Source organism: Acipenser ruthenus, chromosome 5, assembly GCF_902713425.1.
Source record: "Acipenser ruthenus chromosome 5, fAciRut3.2 maternal haplotype, whole genome shotgun sequence".
Taxonomy (NCBI): domain Eukaryota; kingdom Metazoa; phylum Chordata; class Actinopteri; order Acipenseriformes; family Acipenseridae; genus Acipenser; species Acipenser ruthenus.
In genome coordinates, this window is record NC_081193.1 from 3,888,647 (window position 1) to 3,913,593 (window position 24,947).

The window sequence follows — 24,947 nt, forward strand, 5'->3', positions numbered from 1 at the left end:
AGCCTCACATACTGTGACTGTTTTCTGGGTATGGGTCTGAGGGGGAATAAAAGGGAGCATCATCAGGTGTGTGTGCGTGGATTCAGAGTGGAGAATCGTGTGCTGTGAGCTGTGTCACGTACCGAGAACCTGTTGCTGCAACTGAAGAGCTTATCGGCTATTAAACCGGACTCTGTGTTAAGACTGCCATTCTGAGAACCGTTTCATCCAGTGCTACAATACTTCGCTTTCTCCCCAATTCTTTTAGTTGTTTACACATATACTAAGATATATATATATATATATATATATATATATATATATATATATATATATATATATATATATATATATATATTCAGCAGAATAGTTAGTGAAAACACACGCTGTGCTCTTCGTGCGGCTTATAAATCTGCTGATCACGAACTTACACAAAGTAAGAACGCTTCACTACGTCTATTTTTAGTGTCATGACGGTCGTGTCGTGTTGATTTGGGAGAATACGTGTATTAGTGTTTTTTTTTGCGTATGACTCGTCCTATGTGTATGCTGCGTATGACCCCACCCCCCACTCCGAGACGAGGGTCCCGCTGAACAGTTTGCAAGTGTTGGCAAGTGTAGTTATTATGAAAGAAAAATACATTTGCCACCATGATAAATGAGTCATTGTGGAAAATACTAAACTGTTCTCAAGCCCTGTATAATAAGGAGTGTTTCTGTGGCGTTATTTCTACATCATCTGTGATTTTGGCTGTTTGTCACTCTGAACACTTCTTAGCACGTACCACGAAATAACACCAAACCGGCTGGACTAAAAAAGTGAAGCTTTGGACTTGACGTGACAGATTTGTACTACTTGAACCGCCTACTTTTTACCTCACAAATATTGACTCTCGTCTAGTTCCTATAACTCGCATAGTTAGTTTCCACTAAGCTTCAGTTGAACATGGGGGTGTCTGGAGAAAAACTGCGTCTCGTGCTACTGCTGGAGCTTCTCTTTACAAGCTATTTTGCTGCTTGTTTTGATGTCACTCTTCTCCACACCAACGACGTCCATGCCAGGGTAGAAGAAACTAGCGTGTACTCAGGAAAGTGTGATCCAGGAGGAGAGTGCTACGCCGGAGTCGCTAGAAGATTAACAAAAATAAACAGTATCCGAAAAACAGAAGAAAACGTTTTACTTCTGGATGCTGGGGATCAATATCAAGGAACGATCTGGTTCAACTATTACAAGGGAGACGAAGCGGCTCATTTTATGAATCGGCTGAAGTATGATGCCATGGTAAGAAACTCATCTCAGACATTTAAATGCATATCTGTTTTCTGACTGCACATTACACATACATTGTGGCATTGCATTAAATGCCGAGTATTATTATTGTCATGATGATGATGATGTTGTCCTTTTTTTATTTCTCAAATGCTTTCGATGTAATGCATAGTCTCGGTCAGTGTAGTTACAGCCGTGCAGGATAGTTAAGTCCTGTAAAACATCTGTCTTAGACGTATGGGGACACTGTCTAGACGATAAACTAAGTGTTCACAATACAATGCCCACTATTCCAGATATAGCTGAATTGTTTGTTTGTTTTATAGTGTTGAATGGTGGTAGTGCCGCATTGTTTTTTTTTTTTTTTTAACTTCATTTAGTGCCTTTCAGACTGAATACAATCCTAACTGTTTTTTTTTTCCTTTAAATGCACGCTATGGGCCGATTTCTTTTATTATTATTTGTTTATTTAGCAGACGCCTTTATCCAAGGCGACTTACAGAGACTAGGGTGTGTGAACTATGCATCAGCTGCAGAGTCACTTACAATTAGGTCTCACCCGAAAGACGGAGCACAAGGAGGTTAAGTGACTTGCTCAGGGTCACACAGTGAGTCAGTGGCTGAGGTGGGATTTGAACCGGGGACCTCCTGGTTACAAACCCCTTTCTTTAACCACTGGACCACACAGCCTCCTATAGTGACTTTCATTAAAAGAAATCCCAAAATGCTTTACATTTTTAAATATACATAAAAATACATCAAAACAATACAATAAAAACTATGCAGTGCAATAAGACAATGTATAAAAATGATTTAAACATAGACACAGACTGTGAGTCCCTGATAGACCTTGGAAGGGAGTTCCAGAGACGAGGGGCCACAGAGCAAAAGGCACGATCTCCCATAGATCTCCCATAGTTCTTAATTTGGTTCTTGGCACGGAAAGGAGATCATTTTTAGCTCTCTGCAAGTTGCCTTGGGGAATGTTTAGTTTATATTGTATTATTTTTGTTTTTCAACATTGTGTTCTTCATAATAACAATGTTTAGTTATCCATTTCCTACCAATGCAAAATGGCTCCACGATGATCTATAAAGTGATATTAAGAGCAAACAAAAGTTCTGAGTTGGGTAATGGCAAATACATTCTTGTTGTAGTGACTCTGCAGCAGCAATTGTTGATGCACAGTTTGTAGGAGAAACATATACTGTAGAGAAACTGGATAGTTTAAAAATTAGCTAGATTTCATACACTAAGCTAATTTGAAGACAATTTGGGTTTAATATTGAGTGAAGCATCCAGATGTCAGGGAAGTGTTCCTAAACTTTGACAGCTTGAAAGGTGATTCAATTCTGTCCTGTGTTTTTAGGGAAATGACACCTTTAGCTAAACATCCTTTCACAGTTTAAACTTCAGAGCTCTTCCTCCCTTTCTCAACTTTAGTTTTATTGCCTTGTGAATGAAACACCTTAGGTGCATTAACTTAGAAAATTTGGACCCACATGACCAATAATATTTGTGGTTGATAGGAGGCTTGTAAAACCTGTTTCAGTATGTAATTTTTTTTTTAATATTCCCTACCCTTGTTGTGTTTTCGCAATAAACACAGTGGCCATAGACACGTTTTCATAAAGTAATAACATTAGTTTTTAACTTGAATGAACACTTCAAATAAAATAAACGTGAAAAAGGGGCCGTTGTACAATGAAAAAAAACAATATTTACTCACTGTTTTATTTCTTTTTTTGCATTCCACTTTGCTCTATCAAGCCTGCTTCCCACATCCCTCAGAATCTTTTCAGCGACCGCCTCCTGGCGGGCCACTGGTAAGCATCTGGTTAGGAGCTTGATCCCCCGTGTGGCTTGTGTGTTAGACGAGGTGGGTCCATCCTGTTTCTTCAGGATTGGTTGCGAAACTGTGGCAGTACTCTGCCAGCAGTTCCTACAGCTGGACCTGCTGATCCGGGCTCAGCCCCTCGCAGCTGCGACACCAGACTGTGGCCACTGCAGCATCTTCTTCTTTGAGTGACAGCAGCTACTGATGTCGGGTGGGCCTCATAGGCCTGCTCCTGAGGGTGGCTTGTGGAGAGAGGCGGGCCCGGTTATAACTTGCGGGTGAGGGGGCTCCATGTGAGAGTCATTCCGTCTTGGAATTGCAGGACCCTGCCTGGTCTGTAGGTCCAGCTGACTTCCAGTGGCTTGGAGTGCTGCTGGTTCATAGCTTCAAAAATCTTCTCCATTTGCCCTGCAACCCTATCAGTACCAGAATGCCTTCTCTGGTGGCTCCTGTTCCTCTTCCCTGGCAGAGGAGAGGGGGAGCTCTCTGAGCCAGAGGACAAATAGGAGGATTTAGAGGAGCTTTGATTCTGTTGACCGCACTGCAGGTGACAAATGTCGCGGTCCCTGGAACAGCAATATGAGCACAAGATGCACAAGAGCTGCAGTCTTTAACTGCTCCCTCTGCATGCTCCCTTTCCAGGCAGTGGATGCACCTGTCATGCTTATCCTCTGTTGGAATGTTTTTCTTGCAAACAGCACAAAGGCGAAACCTAGACATGGTGCAAGGTTGAAAAAACAGTTCAGCCTTGCAGTGTACACCGACCAGGTCACACATACCGGGGCACCGACTCTGGTACTGACCAGGTCACTGGTATAGGCTCTTGTACCGACTGGTATCGGCTCAGTTACCAACCAGGGGGCTGGTACAGCCTCTGGTATCGACTGGTACTGGCTGCGATACCAACCAGGTCACTGGTACAGGATCATGTACCAACCGGTACTGGCTGCGGTACCAACCAGGTCACTGATACAGGCTCTGGTACTGACTGGTACCGGCTGTGGTACCGACTGACCTGGTCACTGGTAACGGCTCTGGTACTGACCAGGTCACTGGTAACGGCTCTGTTACTGACCAGGTCACTGGTAACGGCTCTGGTACTGACCAGGTCACTGATAATGACTCTGGTACCCACTGATACTGGCAGGAGTGCCATGGTGCTGACCTCGGTAATGAACAGGTCACTGGTAGTGACAGCGGCACCAAAAATTTGTCACAGGTACCGGCCCAGCCCTGGTACCGGGAGTGAGTCACTGGTACTAGCACAAGTGGCGTGCAGGTGAAGACCTGAAAAAGCCGCTGACAACTGCAACATTGTGCTGTTAAACAGACATTGGCTGCAGTTGTCTGCTAACTAGAAGCCTTCGTTGTCAGTGAAACAAGAAGTAGATACAGTAACGGCAAAGAAACACTGAATATTCTGTAGTCGAAAAGCCTTCTGCAGTGTAGCTAAAAAGCCATTAACACTGGCAGTGTCTCTGTAGCGCAAAAACCTGACAGCTAGTGCAGTCTGTGTACAGATGTGGACTCTAGTACAAGGAGACAGCCTATGAACGCACTGGGTTTCTGAAAGAAAAACAGAAAACAATTAAAACTTGCTAAAATTATGTACTATATTCATCATATATATATGAAAAGACGGTAGCAAAAATTTATATCGACTCACGAAGAGCCGAGCAGCAAGGGAGAGAGCGTAAAAAGGGACTGAATCCCGGGTAAGGAGCGGTGAAGAGCCACCGGCTTCACACAGTGCACAAGGCCGCCAAGGGGACTTAATCAGAACCTAGGCTAAGAAATAATTATATGCTTAAAATAGGGGAATTATTTCAAATATGAAATGAGAGAAAAAGTGAATATTCAACTTATCTCCATAGTTATGACTTAAAGTCAGTGCTCACTCTTCCTGATGCGTCACTCATATTTATTTCCTGGGGGTGGAGACGACGTCTGACGCATACAGGGCTCTTAAAGGAGCAGCTTTGATATAAGTGCTCGGGTAATTCGGGTTGTAACCCATTCGGTAATGGTTACATTTTGTACTTGAAAGGGAATCATTTTAAATTATTATTATTATTATTTATTTCTTAGCAGACGCCCTTATCCAGGGCGACTTACAATCGCAAGCAAATACAAATACATTCAAGTGTTACAATATAAGTCATACAATAAGAACAAGAAATACAATAATTCTCAAGTGTGATTTTAAACCATGGAAAACAGCAGTGCAGACTGATGAAACATTTATTTTTGGGTCAGTGCAGTGTATTACATAAAATTGCAAGGATATCAAGTCAAATATGTTCAGTTTTGAAAAAAAATGACTGAACCCATGGTCGGCATTTTGCAAGTAAATGTGTAATTTGTGGTTACTACGGCTGCTATATAGAATGTGTAGATGACCCCTAGCAATGTAAGTGGAAATTGTTCATGAGACAGGAAAGCTGGCATTTTGCAAGTGATCTTGTTATTCATGGTGACCACGGAAACTGTAAAGGAATATAAGATGACCACAAGCAATGTTGTGGAAATTGTTCATGGGGCAGCAGAAACAGTTCTATTGTATTCATTTAAAGAGTGTATGGCATTGCAGGCATTTAAATTACTGTAAATGGGATTCAAATAAAGAATCTCCAGCGTAGGCTTGTCCCTAGCAGTTGTTCGTGGTTGAACTGGTCATCCCAGTATAGGTGCTATTTAATATTTCACAGTAGTAGCCAACATTATTTATTTGGATTTGTCCCTTTAAGGAACCCTAACAGTATTTGTATCAGAAATCAATCAGTGAAAGAAGTAGATTGTAAAATGTTGCACTTAGAACCACAGCAGATGGAAACCATGATGGACCATGGACCAATGTGTATGTTAATTGCTGCTCCTTATCATTTTTGTTTTTTTCAGGCCTTAGGGAATCATGAATTTGACAATGGAATGGAAGGATTAATCAGCCCTTTTCTTCAGAAAGTGAACTGCTCAGTACTGAGTGCTAATATGAAACCAGATCAGGAACTGGCTGACAAAATAAGTGGATTAGTCCTGCCCTATAAAATCTTTACATTGGGCTCTGAGAAAGTGGCTGTGGTCGGGTACACAACAAAGGAAACACCAACCCTATCCACACCAGGTATTCGTGCATTCTCATAATACTGTACATACTCGATGAACAGCTAGCAGCACACAATTAGTAAGTAGAATCTATACGCTGGATCTACACTCCTGTGTCATGTCAACACATGTATAGATTGTATTTTTTTTTTCTTTAGAATTTAAGTAGACACATTTTTTTTCATGTCACTGCTAACAAGTGGGTCAGATTTTCCAGTTTTTCTGTCACTATTGGTTCCCATATTAAATGCTCTAAGTTAATACATCGGCATGTGTAAGGTGTCTCTTGTTGTTATAAGAGATGTCATCTCATACAGTTTGATTCTGTCTGCTCAAACTATAAGAAACGCAGATCGAACTCATGAACTATTGATTGCTTTGGAACTGAAATTACACATGCTGTAGTTTGAAGGATGACATTTGACCCTGTATTGACCAATCGGGTTAAAGGAAAGCGCAGAGTACTTATATAGTTTCACATTAACCACAGCTATATATATACGTCATCCAGCTGCACATTCATTTCCAGGACTGCAATCCACATTGGGGTTCATTATTATTATTTTGAATGTTTTATTTGAAATGTGTGTCTGACATTCGAGAGAAGTAATTGGTATACATTTTACACTTCATGTAAGTGTAGTTCTGCATGCAAGTCACAAGGATTAAAGCAAGTAGAGGTTTGACTTTGTAAAGCCCTTAAAGGTGATAGTGGATGACAAGAAACACATTTTTACATTTAAAAGAGAACGTTTATACTTGTATTCATACTATATTTAGTTCGGAAGTGTTTTGTTTTCGTAACTGGTGAATATAATATTTCTCAGTTTTGTTTTGTTTTCTTTGCAGGACCGCATGTAGTGTTTCAAGATGAGGTCCAAGCCTTACAGGTTGAGGTAGACAAATTAAAAACACTGGGAATAAACAAAATCATTGCTTTGGGCCATTCTGGATTTGAAACGGATAAACTAATTGCAAAGAAAGTGAGTGGCGTTGATGTTGTTATTGGTGGACACTCAAACACATTCCTTTACACAGGTAAATTCCATTTACTCTTCTATTAAGTCCTCTATTCAATGTTCATGTAATGATGATGTCACTACTGTAGGTCAACACATTTAGGACTATACACAAATAAAATATATAGATTTTTAAAGTTGGAAGGCTATGCTGTGTTATCAACTTTCCACAAAATTCAAAAAAATTCAAGTACCACAGACAAGAGGTAGGGGGACACGGCCCAAAACGTTTGAGAACCATTGATATAATACATGATAAGGTGGATATTTGTTATGAAAGAATGATTAAGGCTATTACTCAAGCAACAAAAAATGCCATTCCAATGAGGAGACATAGAAAAGGTGTTAACCCAGCAGTTCCTTGGTGGTTTGAAGAGTGTGCTAGACTGATTAAAGAAAGGACATCTTGTTTGAGAAGAGTTAAAAAACAAAACAAAGCAAAAAATATGTTAGCAGAAGATTTAAGTACAAAAAAGGAAAAACTATAGCTCAAAGGGTTATTAGGTAAAGGAATATTGACAGGATTATTGCACTAAAATAAGTTCTGATACATAAATAACGTTTGGAATAAAATAAAGGCAATGGCAGGATAAGGGAAGGGAAACAAATTGATTCCTTTGATGCAGGATGGGATCGTCATGACAGATGATGAGAAGAAAGCATCTATGTTGGTGTTAAGGTGATAATTATAATAATGAGTTTTTGGATAAGAGGGGTCAATTTTATATTGATAATTCTTTGATATTGGAAGATAGGGAAGATGTTCATACAAAAATAAATGTTTATTTCTTAATTGGGGAATTGAAAGCTCCAATTGGAAAAGGCAAGAATTCTACGCCAGGTGAAGATAAGATATCTTATAACATGTTTAAATTGTTGCCATATAGTAGCTTTGATATATTATTGAAACTTTATAATAAAGTTTGGGAGTTGGGTTTTTGCCTAAAGAATGGAAGAATGCCATCATCATTCCTATAAGTAAGGCAGGAAAGGATCCGGGTGAAGTGGGGTCTTATCGAGCATTGACGGTTACTAGCTGTAAAGTTATGGAAAGACTGGTGTGTGGTAGATTGTTGTATTGTTTGGAAACTTACTGAGTGATTATCAGAGTGGTTTAGTCAACACATATCTACTATAGACCAATTGGTAAGATTATCTACAGAAGTCGAGACATTAAGTGTGAATGAGGTGGTTGGGTCAGTATTCATTGACATAGTCTAGTCTGACATAGATTTATGATATGGTTTGGAAAGAAGGTCTAATATATAAAATAACAACATTGGGAATAAAGAAGAGGACTCTGGTGGAGCAGAGATTTTCTGAAGGAAAGGAAAGAAGATTTAAAGTGAAAATGAAGGGTAAATTATCTGAAAGGTTTGAGATGCAAAATGGAACTCCTCATGGAAGTGTTATGAGCCCTTTGCTATTTAATATGATTAATTATATATTATTAGGATCTAATGCAGCTGTGGGTTTGTTTGCTGACCATGGGGTTATTTATAAATGAACATATTAAAATAGTTAGGAGGGAATTGCAGATGGCAATGAATATTCTGGAAAAGTGGTCTAATAAATGGAGTTTTAAAATATCAGTAACAAAGTCAGAGGTACTCTTGTTTTCATGTAGGAGGAGAGAGCAGGGAAGTTCAAGTATATTATACCAAGATAAGATACTTAACCAGGGCTTGAATTTAAGCGCGGTATCGCAGGAATCGCATGTTTTCCAAGTTGCTCCCGCATGTCTGGAACTTTCAATGCGGGAAAATCCCGTAGAAATATTTTAAGACACCAGGCTACTGTATTTTTCACCCAATTTAGAATGCCTGAAACGATACAACAATCTCTAAGGAGGTGAGTGTCAGTGATGAAAACACTATGAGCCGCATTCTGAGTAGTTATGTTAAAATAAATACATTTAAAAAGTAGTGTTGAATATTTTAAGTGCCGCGAGACTTTAGTCTCTTGTACGTGATTCTTGGCCGCTATCTTTAAGCATTATAGAAACTCAGTACACTGCAGTATAAGTAAACAGTTTTGAAAAAAAAAATACGATATTAAGTCTGTCTAGGTGTTGTTTTGCAAGCGGTGACTTTAGCTTTAACTCTGAAAACTCAGCCCCATTCAATTTGGGGCACCAGCGCACCAAAGGTTATGCACATGTTACTCAGGCACCATAAAATGAAAACAGTGAAAAACAGGCGGAAACAGGGCTGAGTGTAAAGAGTTAATAAAAAAAGAAATGGAGAGTGCTCTGTCTCATAGTGATGGTCTCCTGACAGCTGTTAGGTCTCCTGAAAGCAGCTTATTTTAAAGCAACACCAGTGTGACTGATGATTCCCCCCTAAAATTTTGGATTCCCCCCCCATTGACTGCAGCATAGGGGGGAAATCCCCCCAGCACACAAAACTGAAATTCAAGCCCTGTTGAAGAAGTGGAAGAATTCAGATACCTGGGAGTGTGGTTTGATAAAAAGTTGAGTTGGGAAAAACAGAGTACCATAATAGATAAATGCAAAGGACAGCTTAATAGTCTAAGAAATATTTCAGGGACGAGTTGGGGAGCGAATAAATCTAGTATGATGATGATATATGCAGAGTTAGGTGTAGCAGACTTTGGAAGTCAGATACTAGTGGGAACATGCAAAAGCAAGATACACAATTGGATAATATTCAAGCTAAAGCCATAAGGGTGTGTGTAGGATCTATGAAATCCGCTCCGATTTATGCTCTGCAGGTTTTGGTAAATGAGGTGCCACTGGATTTAAGGGGGAAATTATTAAGCATTAAATAATGGATTAAGGTTAATTCTCTTCATATAGCATTTCCTCCTAGGAAAAGCATGGAAGATAGATGGATAAATCACTATAAAAAGCAGATTTGGGAGCCAAATGGGGGAACATTGGGTTTTTGGGTGCAGACATGGATAACAGAGATAGGAACTGAGAACCTGAATTTAGTAAAGAATGTTAATTTTAATGTTTCCCAGAATGGTTGGTGGACAGACCAATTAGCTGTATTGACTTGAGTGAGCAAGTGAAAAAGGGAGGGGAAAAAATGGACTTGAAAAGAAAGAGTCAAGCTTTTGTAAAGGAATAAAAAAATTTTAAAAAATCCCTGTGGCAGGCTGGCTCGCAGTGGTGATGTGGATGACGTCACGGACCAGGAAGTAACTCAAACCAAACAGTGGATGGGTAGTTGAAGCTGAGTGTTAGTGCACTCAGCGTATTTAATAAACAAAACAAAATATTAAACAAAAACACAAAACAAAAAGGCGCGAGGGCCAAACGAATAAACAAACAAACAAGTAAGTGTCGTGCTGGCTAATCCAGCACGTTTTAGCAATTGTTTTTTTAAATGTTATTTTCTCTCTCCGTTCTCCCGTACTCTCCTCTACACTCTCAACCCCGAGTGCAGAGTGCTGCTGGTTTATATACTCTGGCCGAGGGATTAACTAGTTGGTAATTATCTTATTATCCCTCGGCCAGAGTCTGCACGCGTTTGGTAAGGATGCATGACTGTCAGCTAGTTAAATAATCAGTAGCTGATCAGCCATGCATCCTCACGGGGTTTTTAAATATAATAACAAAAGACGCGGCGCTTTTACCCGCGCCGCAAACAAAAATACAAATAATAATAAATAGGGGCGGGACACTCCGCCACACATGCCCCCCCTTGTGCGCAGCACACATGGCCTTTTCGGCCACCTCCCCCCTTAGTCCCCAAAGTCCCGGTCAGCAGTCCCGGCGCAGGAACAGGGGCAGCAACGGGCCAAAGGTGGCGGCCACGGTGGGATGTCCTCCTCCCACCCAAACAGCCGTAGTGTTCCAATGGCCCGCGCACCGGCCAGCTCCTCTGGCCAAAAAATTTTTGGGGGTGGTCTCCAGACCTGCCCCCCCTTCTTCATGGCCGACAGCTCCCCTCCGTGGGGCTCTGGCCACCCTTTCTCCTGCAGCGAAATTGCTGCGGGGGAAGCTGGTCTCCTGACCTCCCCCCCCTTCTTCATGGCTGACAGCTGCCCTTCACGGGGCTCCAGCCACAGTATTTCCTGCCGCGAAAGTGCGGCTGGGGAAGCTGGTCTCCTGACCTCCCCCCCCTTTTCCATGGCTGGCAGCTCCCCTTCGTGGGGCTCTGACCACATGATCTCCGGCCGCGAAAGTGCGGCTGGGGGAGCTGGTCTCCTGACCTCCCCCCCTTTCTTCATGGCCGGCAGCTCCCCTCCGTGGGGCTCCGACCACAGTGTAGTGACCCCAGGCGAAGCAGGATCCCTGGCGACCCCAGGCAAAGCAGGATCCCTGGCGACCCCAGGCGAAGCAGGATCCCTGGCGACCCCAGGCGAAGCAGGATCCCTGGCGACCCCAGGCGAAGCAGGATCCCTGGCGACCCCAGGCGAAGCAGGATCCCTGGCGACCCCAGGCGATGTGGAACAGGCAGCCCCAGGCGATGCGAGGCAGGCATCCCTGGGTGGTGCGAGGCAGGGCAGGAGCAGTCCTTCCCATGACGGTGGATGTGGAACCAGCAGGTATTCACCCTCTGCTGGTGGAGGTGGGAGGGGAAAGCAGTCCTCCCACAGCGGCTGAGACGGAACCAGCAGGTATTCACCCTCTGCTGGTGGAGCTGGGAGTGGCAAGCAGTCCTCCCACGGCGGCTGAGGCGGAACCAGCAGGTATTCATCCTCTGCTGGTGGAGGTGGGAGGGGCAAGCAGTCCTCCCACGACGGTTGAGGCAGAACCAGCAGGCATTCATCCTCTGCTGGTGGAGGTGGGAGGGGCAAGCAGTCCTCCCACGACGGTGGAGGCGGAACCAGCAGGCATTCACCCTCTGCTGGTGGAGGTGGGAGGGGCAAGCAGTCCTCCCACGACGGTGGATGTGGAACCAGCAGGCATTCACCCTCTGCTGGTGGAGGTGGCGGAGGCAGAGGCAGCTCTTGCTGCTCTGCTCCTGGTGATGGTGGAGACAGAAGCAGCTCCTGCTGCCCTGCTCCTGGTGGTGGTGGAGACAGAGGCAGCTCCTGCTGCTCTGCTCCTGGTGGTGGTGGAGGCAGAGGCGATGGGGCGGATGCTGGCCACTCAGAGGGAGGCTGTGGCGGTGCTGGCTCCCTCTGCTGTGGCGGCTGGGCTGGTGTGTGCCGTGCTCCCTTCAGCAGCATAAATAGAGGCTGCTGGGGAACACCAGCATCCTGCCCTTCTCCCCCCCAGAAAAATTCAGGGGGTTGAGCCTGTAACTCCTCCCCTTCTGGCTCTTGGGACTGCAGCTTGGGTCCTACGGCTGTGGAAGCGCAGACTTCCACCTCTTGGGCTATGGACGCACCGACTCCCCCCTCTTTGGGCTGTGGACGCACCGACTCCTCCCTCTTGGGCTGTGGACGCACCGACTCCTCCCTCTTGGGCTGTGGACGCACCGACTCCCCCCTCTTGGGCGTAGGACGTTCGGGCTCCTCCCACTCGGGCGTAGGACGTTCGGGCTCCTCCCACTCGGGCGTAGGACGTTCGGGCTCCTCCCACTCGGGCGTAGGACGTTCGGGCTCCTCCCACTCGGGCGTAGGACGTTCGGGCTCCTCCCCAGGCTGTGGAGGCGAAACCAGCAGGCATTCTCCCTCTGCTGGTGGAGACAGTAGCGATGGCTCCTCTCCCTCTGATGCTGGAGACGGTAGCGATGGCTCCTCTCCCTCTGATGCTGGAGATGGCAGCGATGGCTCCTCTCCCTCTGATGCTGGAGACGGTAGCGATGGCTCCTCTCCCTCTGATGCTGGAGACGGTAGCGATGGCTCCTCTCCCTCTGATGCTGGAGACGGCAGCGATGGCTCCTCTCCCTCTGGCGCTGGAGACGGCAGCGATGGCTCCTCTCCCTCTGGCGCTGGAGACGGCAGCGATGGCTCCTCTCCCTCTGGCGCTGGAGACGGCAGCGATGGCTCCTCTCCCTCTGGCGCTGGAGACGGCAGCGATGGCTCCTCTCCCTCTGGCGCTGGAGACGGCAGCGATGGCTCCTCTCCCTCTGATGCTGGAGACGGCAGCGATGGCTCCTCTCCCTCTGGCGCTGGAGACGGCAGCGATGGCTCCTCTCCCTCTGGCGCTGGAGACGGCAGCGATGGCTCCTCTCCCTCTGGCGCTGGAGACGGCAGCGATGGCTCCTCTCCCTCTGGCGCTGGAGACGGCAGCGATGGCTCCTCTCCCTCTGGCGCTGGAGACGGCAGCGATGGCTCCTCTCCCTCTGGCGCTGGAGACGGCAGCAGCAGGGTCTCTCCCATATCCGCAGCCAGGTAGTTGAACACCATGGCTGCGATGTCTGGGAGGGAAGCTGGGTGGTGTTGCTGTTCCCAGGCCTCCCAGCGCTCCCCATCTCTTGCCCACAGGAGGTTGATCACTGCAGGGAGGGCTTCCTCATAATCCCTCCCCGGCTCCACCAGCCAGTCCCAGACTCCCTCAGAGGAGAGTGCATTCGTCCTCTTTGGAGGATGCAGGTCCTCCCTCACTGGACGCTCTGGCTCCTCTTTCTCCTGCCATGGAGGGGGTTGGTCTGGTGCCACGTGCCCAACCTCACCAACCGCGAAGCACCACTCCTCACCCTTCAGGCAGGTGAGGCAGATATCCAGTGTGGCAAGGTAAGGCTGATGTTGCTGCGCCTCCTGCTGCTGTTGTTGCTGCTGCTGCTGCTTTCTCCTCCGGCTACTTTTCCCCATTTTTAATTTGAAAAAAAAAACGAACAAACAAAAAAAAAAACGCACTTTTCAATCCTGGTCCGGCTGTTGGAGGCGTTGTTTGTCCCACGCAGGACACCATATGTGGCAGGCTGGCTCGCAGTGGTGATGTGGATGACGTCACGGACCAGGAAGTAACTCAAACCAAACAGTGGATGGGTAGTTGAAGCTGAGTGTTAGTGCACTCAGCGTATTTAATAAACAAAACAAAATATTAAACAAAAACACAAAACAAAAAGGCGCGAGGGCCAAACGAATAAACAAACAAACAAGTAAGTGTCGTGCTGGCTAATCCAGCACGTTTTAGCAATTGTTTTTTTAAATGTTATTTTCTCTCTCCGTTCTCCCGTACTCTCCTCTACACTCTCAACCCCGAGTGCAGAGTGCTGCTGGTTTATATACTCTGGCCGAGGGATTAACTAGTTGGTAATTATCTTATTATCCCTCGGCCAGAGTCTGCACGCGTTTGGTAAGGATGCATGACTGTCAGCTAGTTAAATAATCAGTAGCTGATCAGCCATGCATCCTCACGGGGTTTTTAAATATAATAACAAAAGACGCGGCGCTTTTACCCGCGCCGCAAACAAAAATACAAATAATAATAAATAGGGGCGGGACACTCCGCCACAATCCCCCACACACTGTTTACACAAACAGGGCTATTGTCCTGTCACACTCACAGTAAATTGTGCACATTTACAAAATAAAAAGAAACTGCAAGTATGTTTAAGGAAAGAAAATTACTGTGGTGTGAAACCATGGTTTCTTTCGTTGCACAAGGAAACTAGTAAGAAGCCATTTAGTTTACGGACAGAGCTGTTGGGCTGTTCGCAGTAGTCTCATGCTGGTTTCACACTGTTCAAATTATTTTATTTCTCTACCTTTATTTGTCTTCAAAGGGGGGCTTGAGACATTAACACTTGTATTGTACTTACGTGTGCCATGTAAGGCTTAAGAAACACCGCCTTATTCAAACCAGGATTTGATGCTGTTAACCTGCTTCAGCCTGCATCTTACATGCATGCATTTCCTGTTGGCAAATCACATGAACTTGTCTGATCATGTGCTTACTCAAATAATAAGAGATATCACACCCAGAACTATCCACTCACTGATGGAAAACCACAGTGGGAAATGCTTGGGGCTTGCTAGTTAACCAATTGCAACAGGATCATCCAGTTTACGAGTGCATTAGAGGGAAAAAAAACACCATTCGTACAATGTTTCTGTAACAATGTTAAAATCTATTTCAGGAATAAAATAAACATTTCCCTAGGAATTGGAGTGGAAGTGTTTGGTTTTGTATTTATGCAGCATGTTCATTGAGCACATTTCACAAATCATAGGTGGCATTTCCAGATAAAGCTGTGTTTAATTTGTTTCGTAACCTTTTGCAGATTTCTGATTTTATGTCGTTATGGTATGTCGTTTTTAGCTAAATATCACAACCACAAGAGAATTCTAGATTTAAACTAAAATGTCAACCTCTAAACTATCTTGCCTCTTCTCAAATCTTTTCACTCATCCAAAATATTAAAGACATGTCCTAGTTGACTTGCTATTCTAGTTCTTCTTCCAGGGGAATATCATTTCAAACAGAATATGATCCAGGAGACAAAGTATATTATAATAAAATAAAAATGTAATATACATTGTTTTTGTTTGTTTTGAATTTATACCTGTCATTTTGGTTCCTCAAAGGTACACCTCCCTCCAATGACGTCCCTGCTGGTCAGTATCCATTCATGGTAGACTCTGATGACGGGCGTAAAGTGCCAGTTGTGCAGGCCTATGCTTTTGGAAAGTACCTTGGCTATCTTAAAGTCACCTTCAATAAGGAAGGGAATGTTGTGGCGGCTAAGGGGAACCCTATACTTCTAGACAGAACTATAACGGAAGGTAACTGATAATATGTGTCTCCCATACAGTCCTATTGACAAATATAAGAATGTAAATCAACCAACTCACTGCAATCTTGATTTACCCCTCAATGTATTCTCTACCCGAGTCATGTTGATGCCAGAGATAGAATGGGGCTCTACCCATAGTGATATGCATATACATGTGAAATGATTTACCCCTCAATGCATTCTCTACCCCAGTCATGTTGATGCCAGAGATAGAATGGGGCTCTACCCATAGTGATGTGCATATACATGTGAAATGATTTACCCCTCAGTACATTCTCTACCCGAGTCATGTTGATGCCAGAGATAGAATGGGGCTCTACCCATAGTGATGTGCATATACATGTGAAATGATTTACCCCTCAGTACATTCTCTACCCCAGTCATGTTGATGCCAGCGACAGGAAGCAAACCACAGTTCGCAGGATATCAGCACCCCTGTCATAGACGTGAGGAGGACTTGCATGGATACAGTTAGTGATGAACCTAATAATCCTTGTGAACCTGGTCAGACAAACCAGCATAAGAGAGAAAAGAACCTCAACGGGCACAAGCCTGGAGTTAAATGGCCAAGAGCTTGTGAGAAAACGACGTGTGACACAGTAAACACAGATCTCTGCTTTGCGTTGGAAAGGTTAAGTGGAACAGTTGAAAAGAAGCTGGACACATTTGGGGACATCATCTACACATATGGGAGCGAGAGGTTTGGAGTTGAAAAAAGGAAGGAAAAAGTACAAACTATTCCCGGAAAGTCTAGACGGCAGCAGGAGATTGAACGCTTAGTTAGAGAAAGGAGACAGCTGAGGAAGCAATGGAGAAGAGCAGAACAGTCAGAAGGAGGTCTCTTACAAAGGGTCATAAACGATAAGCTTGCAACATTGCGCAGAGCTGAGCACCTACGGAAACGCTACAAAAAGGAGGGAAAAAAACGCTACAAAAAGGAGCGTGCGAGAACGAAGTTATTCACCAGTGAGAAGAATGGCACACTAAAAGCATATAAGTTTGAGCTGGAGAGATATTTGGAGGAAACACATACAGATTAAAAAGGCAGGAGCCTATGTCAATTCCTTCAGACATCCCACCTATCAATCCACCAGAATACCAAATTGGAGGACTGTGCACCTAAGTGGAAAGAAATAGAGCAAGCTGTGAAAAAAGCAAGGGCTTCATCATCTCCAGGGCCTAATGGAGTTCCGTACAGAGTGTACAAGAGTGCTTCAGGAGTTCTACGAATCATGTGGAAATTGATGAAGGTGGCATGGGAAAAACAGGTTGTACCAAGAGCATGGCACTGAGCAAGTGGAGTCTTATACCTACAGAAAGATTCTACAAGCATCAGTCAGTTTCGCCCTATTTCCCTATTAAACGTAGAAGGCAAGATTTTCTTCAGCATTATTGCTCAGAGATTGCCAAGTTACCTACTAAAGAACTGCTTCATTGACACTTCAATACAAAAAGCGGGCATTCCAGGTTTCCCAGGATGCTTAGAACACATCAATGTGATCTGGCAACAAATTCAATCAGCTAAAAAGGAGAGGAAGGAGCTCCATGTGCCATTCCTGGATTTGGCTAATGCATATGGTTCAGTGCTACATGAACTTTTTTGGGCAGCATTTGATTTTTTCAGTGTACCAATGACAATAACAAATTTAGTGAAAGCTTATTTTGGAGATTTGCAATTTAGTTTTTCAACTTCAGAATTCAGCAGTACATGGCAATGCCTAGAAGTTGGAATAATGGCAGGATGCACCTTTTCTCCACTGGCTTTTACCATGGCAATGGAAGTAATCATTAAGGCATGAAAATGGGTAGTGGGAGGAAAGCGCTTGGCTTCTGGAATGCGACTACCACCAATTTGAGCATACATGGATGACATGACAACCATGACTACAACAGTAGCCTGCACTAATCGGTTATTGGGCAAATTAACCAATAACATTGAATGGGCACAAATGCAATTCAAGCCCACTAAATCAAGGAGCATCTCTATAATTAAAGGTAAAGTAGTAGATAAAATGTTCTACATTAATGGTGAGGCAATACCAACAGTGTCTGAAAAGCCAGTGAAATGTCTTGGGAGATGGTACGACGGGGATCTAAAGGAAACAGTTCGTGTGGGAGAAGTTAGACAACAAGCAGTGGAAGGGTTGAAGAGCATAGACAGCAGCGCTTTACCAGGCAAACTAAAACTCTGGTGCTTTCAGTTTGGTCTACTGCCGAGGCTGCTGTGGCCACTGACTGTGTACGAGGTATCTTTGACAACAGTAGAGAAGCTTGAAGCTTTAATCAGTTCATACATCAGGAAATGGTTGGGAGTTCCACGCTGCCTCAGCAGAGTGGGACTTTATGGTAAAGGAATACTGCAGCTACCAGTCTCTGCTCTAACCGAGGAGTTTAAGTGCGCCAAGGTCCGACTGGAAATGACATTAGTAAAGTCACGCAACAAATGCATAAGGAAAAACTGGAAGAAAGTGGGCGGCAAAGAAAGCTGTGGAAGATGCAAAGGCTGCCCTTCAAATTGGTGATATCATGGGGCAATTTCAGCATGGAAGAGGGGGGTCTTGGTCTCAGTTCAGCGGAGGAAGCTGGTAGTCAACGAGGTGCAAAAGCTGGAGGAGAGGATGAGGTGCGTAAAGGCCATTTCCTAGGCCAAGCAGGGAGAATGGATGAGATGGGAGAGTGTGGAACAATGCAAGATTGGCTGGCAAGACCTATGGTCAATGGAACAGAGCAGGATCAGTTTCCTCATCAGGTCAACATATGATGTTCTCCCATCACCACAGAACCTAAACATCTGGGTAGGAGAGGATCCCTCATGTCCTTTGTGTTCATCACCTGCAACATTAAGGCACATTTTGACAGGATGTAAGATGGGTCTTAGCCAAGGACAGTTTACTTGGCGCCATGACCAGGTGCAGCGATGTTTGGCCTTAGCATTGGAAGACAAGCGTAACATGACCAAAAAGTTGCCACCAGTTCCATCAAAACATTACACACAAAAGACAACATTCCTCCGCCCAGGAGAGCAACCGCCAAGAAAAGGTGTTATAACCAATCCTCGCCCAGGACAACTGGAAGCTGCTAGAGACTGGAAAGTGCTGGCAGATGTTGGTCAACGGCTTATTATTCCACCTGAGATTGCCACCACTAACCTTCAACCAGATATTGTCTTGTGGTCTGGATCAGCACGCATTGTTCACCTGGTAGAGTTAACAGTGCCATGGGAGGATGCTGTAGATGAGGCGTCTGAGAGGAAGAAACTGCGGTATGCTCAACTACCCGCTGAAGTGGAACAGCGAGGATGGAGAGTCCTGGTTTACCCAGTGGAGGTGGGTTGTCGAGGATTTGTGGCACACTCTACAACCCTGGTTTCTCAGAGACGTCGGATTCAGTGGCCAAGAGTTGCATCGCACAGCGAAGAACTTATCTGGAGCAGCAACTGGCTGTGGTTGAGACGGAAAGATTCTGGTTGGGGATCTCAAGCACAATAGAAAGAAAGAAACACTGATGTACGGGTAAGTAAGCTGGGCTGAGTTGAGTGGGGGATGGAGGGGAGTGATGCTGGGATGCCAGAATCACCGTCGAGCCCTCTTGAGGTGTCGTGGGACGAAACACTGAGGATGTAAGGTGTCCACTTGAAGACCCCAGAGATGTACCCTACTTAGCTCAATCCAGACGGTTGTCATGCTGATGTGCTGGGGAGACCGCACTGTGGTTGATCGACGGAGCCAGCATCGCAGCCGTTGTGTGTGCTGATGCGCCAGGGAGGCAATAAGCTGATCCCTGGAGCCAGCATTACACTTCAGCCATCAACACCAGACAGAAGGATGTCTACATCACCCTATGGAAGGAAACGCAAATGGATGGAGACACATATGGATCACATTAGTTTACTGTAAAGCTACGTCTTAGTTGGTGCTAATCTTGGCATCCAGCTTCAGTATTAAGGAGTTGAGCCAAGTTTTATAACAACCACTTGTACAATTTTAATAGGCCATGCCATCAACTTAAAAGTTGTACTGAAACATGTTCCTGGTTTATAACACTGAAGTGGTCCAGCTGAAGTGTTGACAAAACATATAGGTATGTTTTTGCATAAACTTAGATAACTAACTTCAGAACACTTTGTAGAGTGAAAATGCATTAGTAATCATATGAAAGACAATGGTAGTGTTAAACCCAGTTTGCTGGAGGTGACTTTGGCAATTGGGTTGATAAGGCATGCGCTAGAAATTATCGGAAAGAAGAAATATGGTTAACCACAGTAACCTTGTAAAATATAGTAGTTAGTGGTTGGTTGCACCTGCAAGGAATAACAGCTGAATAACTGATTTCTGTTATAATTAGTAATATAACAGAAACAAACTGAGTATAAACATCAGGCATAGAGGCATAGAAGCTCCCAAAACCTCCAGATCTTCTGGACCATTGGTGTAGCGTCTGAGGGCTCTCTCCAGGGGGTAATGAGGTAATCGGATCAATTGCCTATCTCTGTTAATACTGGTGGCACATATTGTATCTAAACAATACAGTTCAATGTAGAATGTAATGTTTGGTATTTGATAAATGTTAAGATTTGAAATATGGTCTGGTGCCTTGGCTGTTGCCCTTACACTTCTTCGGCCATTTTCATCACATACTAAACACTTGCTGCACTTTTCAGATAAGGAGTTGCGTGCAGAGGTTGATTTGTGGAAACAGAAGCTCAGTAATTATTCGGCTCAAGTTATTGGGAAGACCATGGTGTACCTTAATGGGACTACTCAAGAGTGCCGCTTCCGGGAATGCAACATGGGGAATTTAATCTGTGATGCAGCGGTAAGTTAAAGCTTATTAGACTCATTTGGATCCATGGTCTGGCTACTGGCATTTAATTAGCACCCGTTTCTTTAAATTTACATCTCTTTTTACTTATTTCACAGAATTCACAAGTACAAATAAACTAGTTTATAGGTTTTATTATGTTTAATTTTCATTAAAATATTAGATAATCTGCTGTCCCAATACCACAATCCAATTGTTTGGTGTCCCAGTTGTATTGCAACATTGTACATGCACATCTTTTTTAAATTTTAAATCTAATTTGAAATTAAGCATTGTGGGGCTGGTGTAAGGGTACGTGCAAAGTGATTTGCAGCTGCAAAACACCCATATTGCAGTCTAAATCGGCAGTAAGGTGTTATTGTTTCACTCCGCAAGTCATCCTAGACTTACTAGCTGAATTTCACCTTTTCACCTGGTTGACTGTCCTCCTGGTAACACCAACAGCATTGACTATCTCCACTAGAGGACCATATGCCCTCTTTGGTAGTATAACTGATGTTGGCTGAGGCTTTTCCAAATAACTCAGTTTCATGCTGAGTGACCTCAACTGTAAGAACTCTCAGCTCCTCCTCAGAAAGGTTTTCTTTTCTGTGTGCCAAGAGGACTTTGCTGCCCTTTCTATGACATATTTTCTTCTTTGGTTTGATTTTCGTGCTCCACAAATCGCATACAGCGCGTACTGCTGCCTGTACTACTAACTCACCTCACCTCTGGGCTGTAAGTGCAGCTTCTAAATATCCTGATGCACAGGCGGTGCTCACTGCAACCCTCGTTATCATGATTGCAGGTCATTATTTCAGCGTGTTGAGTAATTTGCATTACTTACATAGGCCGCAGTGCATATAAGGAACTGGCCACAATTGTTTGCACTACGCCTATCCTTACATCAGCCCCTGTATGTCTACTACCATCTGCCGAATTATTATTTAAGATACAATATTGCAATCCAAAACAAATGGTATGGAGATGCCAATGCTACAGAGGCTTTTACCGCCAGATCAATTTAAAATGATAAATAGTAATTCATCTAACATTTAAACAGTTATAAAGTACATAATTCAATATAGTTTGTTTTTAATATTTAGCTGATTCCACTTCCAACACATTTGTGGCATGTATCCAGTAGCTTATGCAATGTTCTTGTAATTCTAAATTATATTTCATTCAGAAAACCTTTTGAGGCACCCCTACTCGTAAATTAGCTCGCAGATAAGTGGAGCGGGTGACCGTAGGGAAGCCGTGGGTAGGGGGGCAGTATAGCTTCCCTTCCCTCGTTAGACGAAGCCAAAAAGCAGGTGGAGGCTGGAGAGAAGGAGGCAAACTCAGGGGGCACAGCAGGGACTCAATGGATTGAGTTAAGTCCTTTCCTTGCCGATCATTGGACGTATTGTTTCTCGAAGGTCAAATAAGGTACAAGCTATTCGACTGACTATATGTTCTGGTATTGGAAGCACCTAAAATATGCTTGATGTCCTATTTTTTATATATTTTAAAACATAAATATCCAATACTGTGTACTGCAGGCTATATGTGTAAAATATGTTACTTTGAAATATGCCTGTCATGACTTTTGAATTTAAAAAAAAACGAAACAAACTTGTGTCAAAAGTACTTGCTGCCTTCAAGAATTGTGTGAATTTGTTTTTTTTTTATTTCACTGTTTGCATTTTGTTTGTTTTTTTAATAACAAAATGCAAGCTCAAGTTCACTCCATGGCAAGACACTTTCTTGATGGCCCACAGCTGTGTGACTGCATTTGTATTGTAAACAATACCCACCTTTGTCTCTTGTGCTTAACCTCTTTTTCCTGTTCTTCATGGTATTGGGATGTATTTTGGGCAAACACTGTATTTCGAGAAAGTCTGTTTTGCTGCCAGCTCCCAGAAATGTGTTTATTTAAAAATGTAATCAAATCCTTTTGTCATCCCAAGTTTATTTTGACAGCCACCTGCTGTACTGCTGTACATCCAATGACATAATGCTTGGGTCTGCTGCAGCATGTACATCTCATTCTAGAATGATCTCAAGAGATTGTGCAGTGAAGACAATGGGTCTTCTTATGATCTGAAAAGCAGTTGTCTATATAATGCAGTTCTTAAACTCACTCATCGTTATTTCCATTGCCTTTTATCTCTGTTCGGTTTGTTTGTTTGTTTTTTCCAAATGTATTTACTTTCTACCATAAGCATGTTGGCTATTTTACATTTATTTCCCTGTTTAATATCCTGTTTTCTAAGAGTTCTGTTGTCTCTTCTAGATGCTTATTTACAAGGCCTGCTAACTCACTCCTTCACTCCCATTGTCCCAGCTTTGCTCAGGTAGACCATGGCAATGAGAAGCACATCCTTCACTCCCATTGTCCCAGCCTTGCTCAGGTAGACCATGGCAATGGGAAGCACATCCTTCACTCCCATTGTCCCAGCCTTGCTCAGGTAGACCATGGCAATGAGAAGCACATCCTTCACTCCCATTGTCCCAGCCTTGCTCAGGTAGACCATGGCAATGAGAAGCACATCCTTCACTCCCATTGTCCCAGCCTTGCTCAGGTAGACCATGGCAATGAGAAGCACATCCTTCACTCCCATTGTCCCAGCCTTGCTCAGGTAGACCATGGCAATGAGAAGCACATCCTTCACTCCCATTGTCCCAGCCTTGCTCAGGTAGACCATGGCAATGAGAAGCACATCCTTCACTCCCATTGTCCCAGCCTTGCTCAGGTAGACCATGGCAATGAGAAGCACATCCTTCACTCCCATTGTCCCAGCCTTGCTCAGGTAGACCATGGCAATGAGAAGCACATCCTTCACTCCCATTGTCCCAGCCTTGCTCAGGTAGACCATGGCAATGAGAAGCACATCCTTCACTCCCATTGTCCCAGCCTTGCTCAGGTAGACCATGGCAATGGGAAGCACATCCTTCACTCCCATTGTCCCAGCCTTGCTCAGGTAGACCATGGCAATGAGAAGCACATCCTTCACTCCCATTGTCCCAGCCTTGCTCAGGTAGACCATGGCAATGAGAAGCACATCCTTCACTCCCATTGTCCCAGCCTTGCTCAGGTAGACCATGGCAATGAGAAGCACATCCTTCACTCCCATTGTCCCAGCCTTGCTCAGGTAGACCATGGCAATGAGAAGCACATCCTTCACTCCCATTGTCCCAGCCTTGCTCAGGTAGACCATGGCAATGGGAAGCACATCCTTCACTCCCATTGTCCCAGCCTTGCTCAGGTAGACCATGGCAATGGGAAGCACATCCTTCACTCCCATTGTCCCAGCCTTGCTCAGGTAGACCATGGCAATGAGAAGCACATCCTTCACTCCCATTGTCCCAGCCTTGCTCAGGTAGACCATGGCAATGAGAAGCACATCCTTCACTCCCATTGTCCCAGCCTTGCTCAGGTAGACCATGGCAATGAGAAGCACATCCTTCACTCCCATTGTCCCAGCCTTGCTCAGGTAGACCATGGCAATGGGAAGCACATCCTTCACTCCCATTGTCCCAGCCTTGCTCAGGTAGACCATGGCAATGAGAAGCACATCCTTCACTCCCATTGTCCCAGCCTTGCTCAGGTAGACCATGGCAATGGGAAGCACATCCTTCACTCCCATTGTCCCAGCCTTGCTCAGGTAGACCATGGCAATGAGAAGCACATCCTTTACTCCCATTGTCCCAGCCTTGCTCAGGTAGACCATGGCAATGAGAAGCACAAGAATGCTATAAGGTTTCAGGAAGCAGCACTTTAACCTTTCTTTTTCAACCTCTTCTAAAATGTGAATTTATTTTGTTGGTTGCTTTTATATACGACCCTTAGGGGTGAGCAGCTGCTGGAAGAGTAAAACAAACTCTTAAAGATATTAATGTACCGTGAGTATGTATCTCATGTGGGTTTTTTTGTCTCTCTATTTTGTTGTTGTTTCATAGATTAACCATAATATCAAATTCCCTGACGAGCTGCGCTGGAACCATGTGTCGCTTTGCATTATTAATGGAGGAAGTATTCGAGCCCCAATCAGTGAGCGCAGTGGAAATGGTTTGTCTAGATTTCATACACATGGGAGGAGGGGAAGGGGTTTGGAGAAACTAGGGTCTACTCAATAGATCTAACCTTTCGTGAAGCTAAATGTCACAGGCCTTTTCATTTCCGAGCAGGACCCGCTCTGGCTGACGTATATTCACATACAGAAATACTTGTTTTTCATAACCTTTACATTTTTTATTATCTCAGTGGCGGATTTAGATAGGCATCTGTTTATATCAACTGAAAAGACCCTGTTGTCGTTTTAAAGCTTTCAAAGGGATTAAAGCTTTCAAAG

General features: G+C 44.3%; 1 protein-coding gene across 2 annotated transcripts in view; it reads left to right on the forward strand.

Annotated features, from left to right (window-relative positions):
• The first annotated feature begins 460 nt into the window (after positions 1–460).
• LOC117402404 (snake venom 5'-nucleotidase-like) overlaps positions 461–24,947 on the forward strand; it is a 43,354-nt gene continuing 18,867 nt past the window's right edge. Inside the window, exons 1-6 of one of the 2 annotated variants that reach the window (XM_034003497.3) lie at positions 461–1,261; positions 5,985–6,207; positions 7,038–7,226; positions 15,602–15,799; positions 20,471–20,625; positions 24,556–24,646. In XM_034003497.3, coding sequence (XP_033859388.3) covers positions 926–1,261; positions 5,985–6,207; positions 7,038–7,226; positions 15,602–15,799; positions 20,471–20,625; positions 24,556–24,646 — 1,192 coding nt within the window. In that variant the 5' untranslated portion in view covers positions 461–925. Of the gene's footprint in view, positions 1,262–5,984; positions 6,208–7,037; positions 7,227–15,601; positions 15,800–20,470; positions 20,626–24,555; positions 24,665–24,947 lie in introns of both variants that reach the window. The other variant, XM_034003496.3, reaches the window with a different exon arrangement.